Genomic DNA, 12,751 nt, shown 5'->3' with positions numbered 1-12,751 from the left:
AAAGGACAGATGTGTCGCGAGCAGCTCAAGAGAGTGCAGGGATAGGGGAGGGAGGGGGGACCTCAGGGCAGAGCCCACGCACACTGGCTGCAGCCGCCTTTCAGGTTTCCTGCCTGACACCCCAGTAACACTCAGGCTGCGTGGGGAGAGCAGCAAGACGGCTGGGACCCCTGCCTCCTGCCGCCCCTCCACCGGCCCGCTCCGGCCTCTTCCTGTGTCCCCCACGGCACATCCTCTGAGAACGTGGCGGTGTGGCAAGAGCATGAGCGTTGGCATGAATCCGGAGCTCTGCCCCAGACCAGCTGTGAAACGTTGGCCGTGTTACTTACCCTCGGAGCCACGGTCTCCCCATCTTTCAAAGCACGGTACCTGCGTCATAGGTTCACGAATGAGTCCGTGAGCGAAGCGTGAACGAGTTCGCATATTTAAAGCGCTTCGCATGATGGCAGCACATACTAATGCTCTTTTCCGGGAGCAGGGACTGTTGTCTTCTTCAACCCTGGGGACCTGATGGATCAGGCTTCTTTCTGGGCCCTGAGTAGGCTCCTCCTCCCTGCATCTGCCTTAAGACTCTGCTGGGGAAAAAAATTCTCTCTGACCTTCTGATGTTATAGTCGAGGAAACTGACGCCCAGGGAGAAGAGGGAGTCTCTCAAGGCACTTGTCCTTTTAGTGAAAGAAACGGACTCGAACCAGGGGCTGTTGGACCTCCCTCCTAAGAGCCGGTGCTCTGCGGTTTTGATTCATGGAGTCGTGGGAGATGGAAGGGCCTCTAAATCATACCTGCCTTTCAAAGTTCACATCAAGTGTTGCCTGCTATAGAAGCCTTCCCTGACCACCTTTCACACCCTCCGCCCCCGGGCTGAGCCAGGAGGTCCTGGGCCACGGTTCCCATCATGCCCCAGGCTTCCATTTATCCCCAGAAATACTCTGACAAGGGTGTTGATACAGTCTGGAGCTACCAAGCTAGACATGTAAATTTACAAAGAAAAACCTATGCTGTTTTTTTACTATGGCACTAGATAGAGAAGGGCCTCGTAGAAGTTGAATGAATGAGGGGCACCTGGCTGGCTCAGTCAGTAGAGCACGGGATTCTTGATCTCAGGGTTGTGAGTTCGAGCCCCACGTTGTGTGTAAAGGTTACTTAAAAAATAAAATCTTAAAAAAAAGCAAGTTGAGTAAATGAGTATACATAAAGGCAGATTTAATCTTTATAGATTCCTAACAATTTTTTTAATTTTTTTTATTATTTTTAAGAGCGAGAGACAGAGGGCGAACGGGAGGGGCAGAGAGAGAGGGAGACACAGAAAAGGAAGCAGGCTCCAGGCTCTGAGCTGTCAGCATGGAGCCCGACGCGGGGCTCGAACCCACAAACTGTGAGATCGAGACCTGAGCCGAAGTCCAACGCTTAACCGACTGAGCCACCCAGATGCCCCGAGGTTCCTGACACTTTTAGCAAAGATCCTCCCCTCCTGTGCTTTTTCGCCTACCAATTCTGTCTTTCTGTTGCATTAAGATTTCTGATATTGAGAGCCGGATTTCAGCCCTGACCATTGCAGGATTAAACATAGCACCGTGTGTCCGCCTCACAAGAAAACGCGATCAGAAGCAAAGGAACCAGGTGCGTTTGTCCCTCACTCCCTCTGTTGGAATATTGCACCACCTGGAAAATTTGGAAGATAATGTATCTTTGGCTTTGCAAAGGCGTATTGATTGCTGTGTTCTGTTTGTAGGTACAAACCATAGACACATCAAGGCAGCAGAGGAGGAAACTGCCTGCCCCACCAGTGAAAGGTGTGCTTAAAGGAAAACAGTAGCAGAGCTATCAAAGAATTAAGGCTGACTTTGAGTGACTTGGTGATCTGAGTTTGAGAACCAGACCTAACGGGGAGTTCTTACCTAGAAGTGTTCTTGTGGAGAATCTGTCTTGACTTGAATCCCCCCCAAGAAGCAGATCCATGGACAAGGATGTGATTTGGAACGTGATTGCAAGAAATCGTGGTAGGAAAGAGAGAAATGAAAGGGAAGGAAATTAAATCAGTACAGTCCAATGTCTTTTTTTTAATGTTTATTAATTTAGAGAGAGTGTGTGTGTGTGTGCAAGTGGGGAAAGGGCAGAGAGAGAGAGAGAGAGAGGAGGAGAGAGAATCCCCAAGCAGGCTCCGCACTGTCAGCACAGAGCCCGATGCAGGGCTCGAACTCATGAACCGCGAGATCATGACCGGAGCTGAAATCGGGAGTCAGACTGAGCCACCCAGGCACCCCGGTACAGTGCAATTTAGTTCATAGCTTACTTCTCTGGGCAAATGAGGCTGAATCCTGCTGGGGACTTCTGGGAGACAGTATTGACTGCACCTCAGAGTTTCCTGCCCAAAGAACAGGAAGCTGAGGATATCAGCTGTCAGCCCTCAGCCCCTGAGGTTTCCGGTGGGGGTGGGGAGGCATTAATTCCCTGGTACTTCTGCCCCACCCCATGCATGAGCCAAGGGAGTGACGGTGCTTGTGGTCACATGCTTCCAGAATGTGCCGAATGACAGAATGTGTGGTGATGTCAGGGAAACGTGGGCAGGACACCGAAAGCATCTAACACAGCGCCCCGCCCAGAAGGGAGTCCAGCAATGCCGGGGTGGCATCCTCATCCACTGGGCATTTTGAACACTTTCCCTGGATTTAGGAGCCGCTGACGATGATGCCAAACCAGAGATTTAGATCTACAAAGTAGAAGAACAGACAGACAGAAGATAGATGTTTGAGTCTTGGTTCCACTGATCTTTTCTTCAACAAACATTTATTGAATGCCTACTTTATATTCCATGAGACCCTATACAATTACAATTTATTACAGATCCACGGTCCCTTATCTGAAACCCTTGGATAAATATATGTTTTAGGACGTGTTGGACATCAGAAAGCTAAGACGGTACATGTACTATATATTTCATAACAGTCCTCTCCCTCTGGTGTCTGGGGAAGCCTCTGATAAACACATTAAATCCTTTCAGCAAAGCTCGAGAATGTTCACACTGGGTGGGATGGACCAGGATTTTAAATGGCCACATGTCAGTTTAAGTCAGGGTTTCCCATCAGACAGTTTTGGCCCCAAAGTTATAAAGATTTTGTCTTTAGAGCCTTTTATAGTCCAGAACTGCAAATAAGGATTTATGAACTATGTTCAGTTATCTCCAAGCTACCTTTTCCTGGAAAGCCGCTAACAATTCTTGAGTTCATTTGGTGCATATCATAAACATAGACACAAAATTTAGAGATTCTACCATCAGACCTGTGGACTGCAACGAGATGCCAAGTCTAGAGCAAAAATCTGGGTGATGGGGACACCTGGTCTTTCTTCCTCAACACTCGGCCCCGCTCCTGGGTACCACTTACTTCCATGTGTTTCCTTTTAGCCGAAAACATTGAGGCATCTTCAGTGACCACCATTAAAACATTTAACCGCAACTTCCTTCTCCAAGGCTCCTTGACAAACAGGACTAATGAAAGGAAAAGCACCACCAAGGATTTGATGGTAAGTCAGCCCTCAGTGCCCATCGCTTCCACTGCCGACGGTGCCTCCAGTCTGTGGCCCTTCCGTCTGCAGCTCCCCCATCAGAGCCCCAGGAAGCATCCTCCGTGGATGGTTTCATGGTCCATTGGCTGGGGAGACGGGCGGGGGCAGGGGCGCAGTGAGAAGTGATGAGCACCCTGCCCGGTACCGCTCACCTCTTTGATATGTGGATACGTCCTCTCAGCCGTACATCCAGCTCCTTGTGGGGTTTGATCCGAGAGAAGTAAAAATACGTACATGGGAACGTCAAGGTCTGGTTGAGGTGCCAGACTCCTCCTGTTTTTGATCCAAATTCACTCTTCCTTAAATCTCTTCTTAGCCCTGAATGACTTGTGCTCCTGAGAAAAGCCAGCAGCTGCCCCTAAATGCAAAGGGAGGGACAGGACATCATTGGCACGTAAAGAGGCGATTGCGTAAAGAGGACTAACGGACTGTTTGCCTGAACACCAACACATGCTTCAGATTTGGGCAAAGGCTTGGTGCTGTTGATACGGGAAGTGATAATCCAGCTAACCTGCCTCAGTGGTACCAATATGCTGAGGGCAGATGATGTCTGAGTGACAGGATTAGAGCAAGGGCCAGTTTGTTCTGTTGTCTTTTATGCCTCGCCCCTCCCTCCCTTCCCCTTCCTCCCCCCTCCCCACCCCCACCGTCCCTGTGCTCTGAGTGCGGAGCACCAGGTAATGATGTAATGGGGGGCGTGCCCTTTGGGGTTCCGGATTACTGCGTCTCTCAGGCACCCCATGGCAACAGCGCTGCCCGCTAGCTTTTCTTCACTGCTCAGCCGTTACCCTCGACCTTTTAAAGTCCAGTCACTTTGCTCCTGGCCGTCAGAGCGTTACTTCAAAGAGTGAAAAAGATGCATTACGCACTTAAAAGGGCAGACCATTGGGGTCAGGGAAGGAATCTGTTATAAATAAGAGAGTTACAAATAAATTACCTTTCATAGAGACAGAACACAGATCAGGGGGTGCCAAGGGCTGTAGGGAGGGGCCGTCGGAAGAAGCCACTCGGTGGATAGGAGGTTTTACTTTAGAGGGACAGGAGGTTTTCAAACAATGGCTGCACAACATGGTGAATGTACTAAATGCCACTGGACTGTTCACTTTAAAATGGTTAATGTTGGGGCGTGTGTGTGGCTCAGTCTGTTGAGAATGCAACTCTTTTTTTTTTTTTAATGTTTTATTTATTTTTGAGACAGAGACAGCGCATGAGTGGGGTTGGGGCAGAGAGAGAGGGAGACACAGAATCCGAAGCAGGCTCCAGGCTCCGAGCTGTCGGCACAGAGCCCGACACGGGGCTCGAGCTCACAACCCGTGAGATCATGACCTGAGCCGAAGTCGGTCACTCAACCGACTGAGCCACCCAGGCTCCCCGAGAGTCCAACTCTTAATGTCGGCTCAGGTCATGATCTCAGGGTAGTGAGATCAGGCCCCACACTGAGAGGGGAGCCTGCTTAAGATTCTCTCTCTCTCTCTCTCTCTCTCTCTCTCTCCCCCCTCCTCTTTGCCCTTCTCCCCTGCTCATGCTCTATCTCTCCCTCAACATAATAAAATAAAATAAAATAATAAAATGGTTAATGTTACATCACCTAAGTTCACCTCAGATTATTTTGAAAAATAAGTTACCTTTAGATAATACAGCGAGGTTAAAAATGAAAGAATGGACAATATTTCCTAAAGAAATGCAAACAAAAAACAGCAATATCACTTTCAAACAAAGTAGAATCCAAGAGAAAAACATTTGGAGAAAACGGGGAAGGAGGATGTTTTAATTTTGATTTAAAAAAATCGGGGTGCCTGGGTGGCTCAGTCAGTTAAGCGTCTGACTCTTGGTTTCAGCTCAGGTCATGATCTCATGGTTCGTGAGTTTGAGCCCCACATCGGGTTCTGTGCTGACAGTGTGGAGCCTGCTTGGGATTCTCTCTCTCCCTCTCTCTGTCCCTCTCCCACTTGTACTGTCTCTGTCTCTCTCAAAATAAACAAGTAAACTTTAAAAAATAAATAGGTAAGTCCTGAGCCTTTCTTGATTCAGCATGCAAAAGTGATACAATTTATTGTGCCATGGCTGGTGACTTTAAAATTCCCTTAGCAGCCCTGGGAAGCCCAAATATGCCAAAAATAAACACAAATTACGAGGAGCCCGGGTGGCTCAGCTGGTGAAGCGGCCAACTTCAGTTCAGCTCATGATCTCACGGTTTGTGAGTTCGAGCCCCGTGTCAGGCTCTGTGCTGACAGCTCAGAGCCTGCTTTGCATCCTCTGTCTCCCTTTCTCTGTGCCCCTCCTCTGTGCACACGTGTGTGCTCTCTCTCTCTGTCTCTCAAAAATAAACATTTTTTTAAAAATTAAGTACAAATGAAAGCATGTGAAAAAGAGAGACTCTCCAGCCGCACTGTCATGCAGAGCTCTCCAAAATGACGGATATGTTCTCTGTGTGGTGTACAATATGGCAGCCGCCAGCCACATGTGGCTGTTGGGCCCTTGAAATGTGGCTACTGCCTCGAAGGAACTGATTTTTTAAATTTCACTCATTTTAATTAATCTAAAGAGCCACATGTGCCTAGACCACCAGAAGTGACAGAGCAAACCTAGCAAATTGGAACAAAACTTAAAATACACAGAAACTCTACTTGGAAGTTAGAAAGCACGTACACCCACATACACGATGCATTCCAGACATCAGAGATAAAGGCAGAAACCAATGAATGCAAGCCAGAAAACTATAGAAATGATCATAAGTTCAAGAGCTTATTCTTCGAAAAAATAAAAAGCAGAGTGTTTTGTAAGCCAAATCAAGAAAATAAATAAATAAATAAAAATAAGAGACTCTAACAGATGTAAATTTTTAATTTAAACATACCATGCGATGTAAATATATAGTAATGAATTGTAGAGGCTTAATTCTAATAAAATAAGAATTACATCAGAATATTAGTAAGAACTGACTTAAAACTTAGTAAAACTTAAAGAAAAGATTGGGGCCACCTGGGTGGCTCAGTCAGTTGAGCATCTGACTCTTGATTTTGGCTCAGGTCATAATCTCACAGTTCATGGGAGCAAGCCCTGCATTCCAAGAGAGCTTAGAATTCTCTCTCTCCCTCTCTCTCTGCCCCTCCCTTGCTCACTCTCTGTCTCTCAAAATAAATAAACATATTTTAAAAAAAAAAAGACTGGACAAATAGTTTTGCTGATAAATTTTTTAAGTTTATTAATTTTGAGAGATCGCAAGCAAGGGAGGAGCAGAGGGAAGGGGAGAGAGAGAATCCCAAGTAGGCTCCATGCTATCAGCACAGAACTGGACTCAGGGCTCAATCCCATGAACCAAAGTGAGGTCATGACTTGAGCCAAGATCAAGAGCGGGAGGTTTAACCAACTGAGCCACCCAGACGCCCCTCAGGGATAGATTTTTTAAGCAGAAATTAATTCCAGGCGATATAAAGTACTCCGGAACACTTAAAAAAACTTGAAAACTGAAAGATTCGTGTTGTGAAGCTACACGTACGTGTGCGCACGTGTTTCGTGCCTGCTCACACACACACGCGTGCACACACACCCCACACAACAGCTCTCCTTCTTCACATGTACACACACGCAGCTTACTACATAACGCATCAGCGAGTTAACTGCAGCAGTAACTTTTACAGAAATGCAAGGACACCTTTAAGACTGAGGTATTGATTACTCAGCTACATCAGTAGTTCAACAAGAAAAGTCATTTCTTCCCAAATTAATTTGTAGTTTAATCCAATTCTCATAAAGCTCTCAGTGGGACTTTCTTTCGAACTAAAGTTCCTGAAAGAATGACTCAAAGAATAGACAAAAGCATTTTTGCAAAATTAAAGTGATTTTCCTGCTAGATTTTTTTTAATCTTTATTTATTTTTGAGAGAGAGACAGAATGTTGAGCAAGGGAGGATCAGAGAGAGACAGAGACAGAGACCGAATCCGAAGCAGGCTCCAGGCCCTGAGCTGTCAGCACAGAGCCTGATGCGGGGCTTGAACTGACGAACCATGAGATCATGACCTGAGCCGAAGTCGGACGCTCAACCGACTGAGCCACCCAGGCGCCCCTCCTGTGAGATTTTAAAACAAATTAAAAGCTATAAAAAATGGTCAGTGGAAAAGAAGGCTCAGAAGAGGTACAGGCATATCTGAGAATGTGTTTTTGATTTGTTTTAAAGTATTAGGAACTCCCTTTTGCAATTGCACCAAAAACAATAAGATACCCAGGAATAAATCTAACTGCAGAGGTAAAGGATCTGTACGCTGAAAACTATAAGACACTTACGAAAGAAATTGAAGAGGGCAACAAAGAAATGGAAAAGCGTTCCATGCTTATGGATTGGAAGGACAAACATTGTTCAAACGTCTGTACTCCCCCGGCTGCCTGAGAGGCTCAGTTGGTGATGTGTTCGACGTTGGTTCAGGTTATGATCTCACAGTTCGTGAGTTCGGGCCTCGCATGAGGCTGTTAGCGGGGATCCTGCTTTTCTGTCTCCCCCCCTCTGCCCCTCCCCGCTCTCAAAAATAAATAAACAATAAACAAATAAATGTTCTTTTAAAAATAAATAAATAAACGTCTATACTACCCAAAGCAATCTACACATTTAGTGCAATCCCTATCAAAATACTACCAGCATTTTTCACCGAGCTAGAACAAACAATCTTAAAATTTGTATGGAACCGCAAAAGACCCCAAATAGCCAAAGCAATCCTGAAAAAGAAAAACAAAACTGGAGGCCTCACAATTGTGGATTTCAAGCCATATTACAAAGCTGTGATCATCAAGACAATACGGTACAAGCACAAAAACAGACACATAGAGCAGAGGAATGTTATCAAAAACCCAAAAGTGGACCCACGACTATATGGCCAACGAATCTTCAACGAAGCAGGAAAGAATATCCAATAGAAAAAAGGACAGTCTCTTCAACAAATGGTGTTGGGAAAACTGGGCAACAACATGCAGAAGAATGAAATAGGACCACTTTCTTACACCATACACAAAAATAAATCCAAAATGGATGAAAGACCTAAGTGTGAGACAAGAAACCATCAAAATCCTAGAGGAGAAGAGAGGCAGCCACCTCTTTGACCTCGGCCGCAGCAACTTCTTACTAGACACATTGCCGAAGGCAAGGGAAACCAAAGCAAACGTGAACTACTGGGACTTTATAAAAATAAAAACTTCTGCACAGCGAAGAAAACAACAAAACTAAAAGGCAGTCTATGGAATGGGAGAAGAGAGTTGCAAATGACAGATCTGATAAAGGGTTAGTATCCAAAATCTATAAAGAACTTACCAAACTCAACACCCAAAAAACAAATAACCCAGTGAAGAAATGAGCAGAAGACATGAAGAGACACTTGTCCAAAGAAGACATCCACATGGCCAACAGACCCATGAAAAGATGCTCAACACTACTCATCATCAGGGAAATACAAATCAAAACCACGATGAGATACCACCTCACACCTGTCAGAATGGCTAAAATTAACAACACAAGAAACAACAGGTGTTGGCAAGGATGTAGAGAAAGGGGAACCCTCTTGCACTGTTGGTGGGAATGCAAACTGGTGCAGCCACTCTGGAGAATAGTATGGAGGTTCCTCATATCAACAATAGCCAAACTAGGGAAAGAGCCCAAATGTCATCAACTGATGAATGGATAAAGAAGATGTGGTTTATATACACAATGGAAGATTACTCAGCCATCGAAAAGAATGAAATCTCGCCATTTGCAACAATGTGGATGGAGCTAGAATGTATTCTGCTAAGCGAAACAAGTCAATCAGAGAAAGACAAATACTGTATGATTTCACTCATACATGGAATTTAAGAAACAAAACACATGAACTTAAGGAAGTGGGGGTGGGAAGCAAACCACAAGAGACTCTGAACATAGGAAATTGGCCATGGGGGTGGTAATGGGAAGGGAATCAAATTAAATAACTGCTGTATTCCACATGCCAAATAAATTTCAGACAGATTAAAAAGTACAGGTAGGGGCACCTGGGTGGCTCAGTAGCTTGGGCATCCGACTTAGGCTCAGGTCATGATCTCATGAGTTTGTGAGTTCAAGCCCCATTTCGGGCTCTCTGCTGCCAGCTGGGAGCCTGCTTCGGACCCTCTGTGTGTCTCTGTGCCCCTCCCCTGCTTGTGCTCTGTCTCTCTCTCTCTCAAAAATAAACACTTTTTTAAAAAGTACAAGTAAAAAATGCATCACTTTTGGGGTGCCTGAGTGGCTCAGTCGGTTGAGTGTCCGACTCAGTTTTGGTTCAGGTCATGATCTCATAGTTCGTGGCTTCGAGCCTGCTTAGCATTCTCCTTCTCTCCCTCTCTCTCTCTGCTCCTCACCTGCTCATGTGCATGCAGGTGCACCCCTCTTTCTCTCCAAAATAAACTTTTTTTTAAGTATCATTTTTTAAATAATTAAATATTCCCAGTCAACGAGCACAAACATTTTTTATGATATAGAAAACAGGGGCACCTGGGTGGCTCAGTCGGCTAAGCATCCAGCTGTTGATCTCAGCTCAGGTCTTGATCTCAGGGTCTTGAGTTCAAGCCCTGCATTGGGCTCCATGTTGGGTGCGAAGCCTATTTAAAAAGAAAAAAAAGAAAAAAAGCAGGAGACATTTTTAATTGCCTCTTCTTGCCCTTGCCAAGTGGCTGATGACCATGCGCTCATTGTCTCGCCGTAGGAGCCCAGTCTGGCGTCTGCTGTGATGTATTAGTGCCACGGAGCTCCACTGCCAGTGACCCACTGCCTCCGGCCGTACACGACAGTGCCTTGACCCAACAGCCATCCAATACTGTACCGATTTCCACCCGAGGAGGGGGCCTGGGGGGGCCATGGTGCACCACTGCACAGGGCTGTCCTGATACCTCACCCAGAAAGCAGCCCCAGACTTGAGCACTGCGGTCTTGCCCACTCGCTGCCTTAGGCTCCCAGGGGAATCCAAGACAGAAAACCGAGACGCTGGCTTCCAACAACAGAGCTCCCTGTTCAAAAGACGCATCTTCTCCGTGTTCGCTTCGCTACTGTGTGTTGTCTTTAAGATCTCTCTTTTTTTTTAATCCCTTTGATTCAACTGAAATTATATGTCAATAGTTATTTGTCCAAAGGAGAACCGTTGGGAGCTGGGGGGGCGGGGGGGTGGAAAGAAGGGAGATGGAGATTATCGTTTAATTCAGCACCAGTTCTTACTAATCTCTCAAAACCACGTTTGTCCCACAAATACTAAGGAAAAACGTGCAGATGTCCCCGCAGTGAACATCGGGACCGTCCCATCGGGGGAGCGCGCACCCGGCAAGGATGCAGGTCTCCCTTCAGCCGCCTCCTTCCTGGGAAGCTCCTAGCTACCCCTCTCCCCACACCACACGACCGTAACCAGTGGCCCAGTCATTTCCATCGCCTTGCAATCACACACCACGGAATGGAAAGTTCTGACTCACCCACGCCAGGCCCGGGTCTTTCCGAATCGAGGTCTCATGGAGAATTTAGGGTTTCTCCTTGGACTCACTGACAGGTTCCCCACTGTGAAGGGGAGAGGAGCTTGAGAGAGCTCACCATTGGCTTAACTTTGGGCGCTGTCTGGAATCCACGTGATGCAGCTTAGTGATGGCCGCGTCTAAGTGGATTCTAACCACATGAGAAAATGTCCTCCAGAATTTATTTCCCAGTAGATAATTCGGCAAAAGTAGTAGGATGACCTGAAAGGAAAAAAATGGTTAAAGAATAGCCTGGGAAAGCTCACAGGCATGAAAAAAGCAAGGACAAACTGTGAGTTTAACAGACACACGAGCCGACACGTGCTCCACGTTTGTGGTCTCGAAGGCATGACCGTGTAGAGTGTGCTTGTAAAAGCCAGTGGAGCAGAATTCCGCTCAATGAACTGAGCATTTACAGCCTTTGTTAAAATTTGTCCCTGAGACATTCTGAATCTTAGGAAGAGAGCAAACGATGGGGGGCAAGGGGATAGTTTGACCGAAATGTTTTAAGTGACTGCTTTGAGGAAGGCAGTTTCTTCTCATTTTCATCCTCGGAGCAACCCTCTTCAGTAGGTATCCCCACTTTTCAGATTTGGAAACTGAGGGGGCCAGAGAGATTAGTTTGCCAAAGTCACACCTCTAAGCCAACTGTCATCGGAATGCCTCCCCAAAGCCTCACCCTGCGTTGGTTTCAACTTCTACCTTCTTTTGCTGCTACACACATTGCCAGACCTGATTTGCTGCTCAAATGTGTGTTCCGATCCATTCCTGATGCGATCTACCTATCTTCCGGTGACACCCTTTGCTGATCCTGTGTATGTGCTATCCAACAGAAGTGACTTCTTTGAAACACAGTAAATCTTGGCTTTTTGTTCTGTTGGTATGACTCAAAGCAGACAAATACAAATTTTAAAAACACAACAACAACAACAACAAAAGATCTGAGTTCCAAATCGAATGTTTCCTTTAAGAGGCATGAAAAGCAACTATTGGTGTGTTCCAGTGTTAATATTCAGTTTTCTTTGACAAAAATGTGTACTGTGTAAGCCTTGCAAAAAACAAAAACAAAAAAAAAAAAAAACAAAAAGAAAAAAAAGAAGCCTGCTCTATGGCGTTTGAAATTTTATAAAGGTTTCCTTGTGCCAAATAAGTGCAAAGATTTAATTTACTATTAAAAACCATAAGCATATGTTATAGTTTCGGAAGAATTATTTTGTCATCAAGTGATTTTGATCTTCAGTGTCAATATTTATATTTAGATTAATTTTTATAAATGAAAATATTTTAATGGTTTAAGAAAACGAGGACAATAAGACCATATCTTTGATGACTTCTGAAAGTTATGCTTGCCTTCATGTTATATGCACATCGCCAAGAATTACTGTCAAGAGAAATGATAAAGAAGTAAAAGTCATTTATGAAAATAATGTGTGTGGGGGTGTGGTTTTTGGGGGTTGGGGAAGACTGGGAGTGGAGAGGAGGCAGGGAAAGAAGTCAGTGGCCAGTCATCGGAGGGGCCGAGATTCAAGGCTGCTAGCCTCACACCCCACGTTCCTTCCAGTTACACCACTGGCTTTTCCATTGCTCGTTATCCTGAGAACGGAATTTCCCAGCATAAGCCCAGCAGTCTCAAAGCAGGAGACGGGAGGGGAGTGGTGTGATTTAATCCCTCAGGAGACCTTTTTGATTGTCATAACTT

At 45.7% G+C, this 12,751-nt stretch overlaps 1 protein-coding gene across 4 annotated transcripts in view; it reads left to right on the top strand.

The window, feature by feature from the left end:
• The window catches only part of MYRIP (myosin VIIA and Rab interacting protein), a 370,438-nt gene extending 358,287 nt beyond the window's left edge, over window positions 1-12,151 (top strand). For 3 of the 4 annotated variants that reach the window (XM_078432453.2, XM_060638342.3, XM_078432451.2), the window contains 4 exons: window positions 1,516-1,620; window positions 1,733-1,793; window positions 3,404-3,522; window positions 10,263-12,151. In XM_078432453.2, the coding sequence (XP_078288579.2) occupies window positions 1,516-1,620; window positions 1,733-1,793; window positions 3,404-3,522; window positions 10,263-10,295 (318 nt within the window). In that variant the 3' untranslated portion in view covers window positions 10,296-12,151. Of the gene's footprint in view, window positions 1-1,515; window positions 1,621-1,732; window positions 1,794-3,403; window positions 3,523-3,880; window positions 5,135-10,262 lie in introns of those variants that run through there. The other variant, XM_078432452.2, reaches the window with a different exon arrangement.
• Window positions 12,152-12,751: the final 600 nt, after the last annotated feature.

Source organism: Panthera onca, chromosome C2, assembly GCF_046562875.1.
Source record: "Panthera onca isolate mPanOnc1 chromosome C2, mPanOnc1 haplotype 2, whole genome shotgun sequence".
Taxonomy (NCBI): domain Eukaryota; kingdom Metazoa; phylum Chordata; class Mammalia; order Carnivora; family Felidae; genus Panthera; species Panthera onca.
Note: the sequence above shows the minus strand (reverse complement) of the source record. Positions and strands in the feature narration are given on the sequence as shown.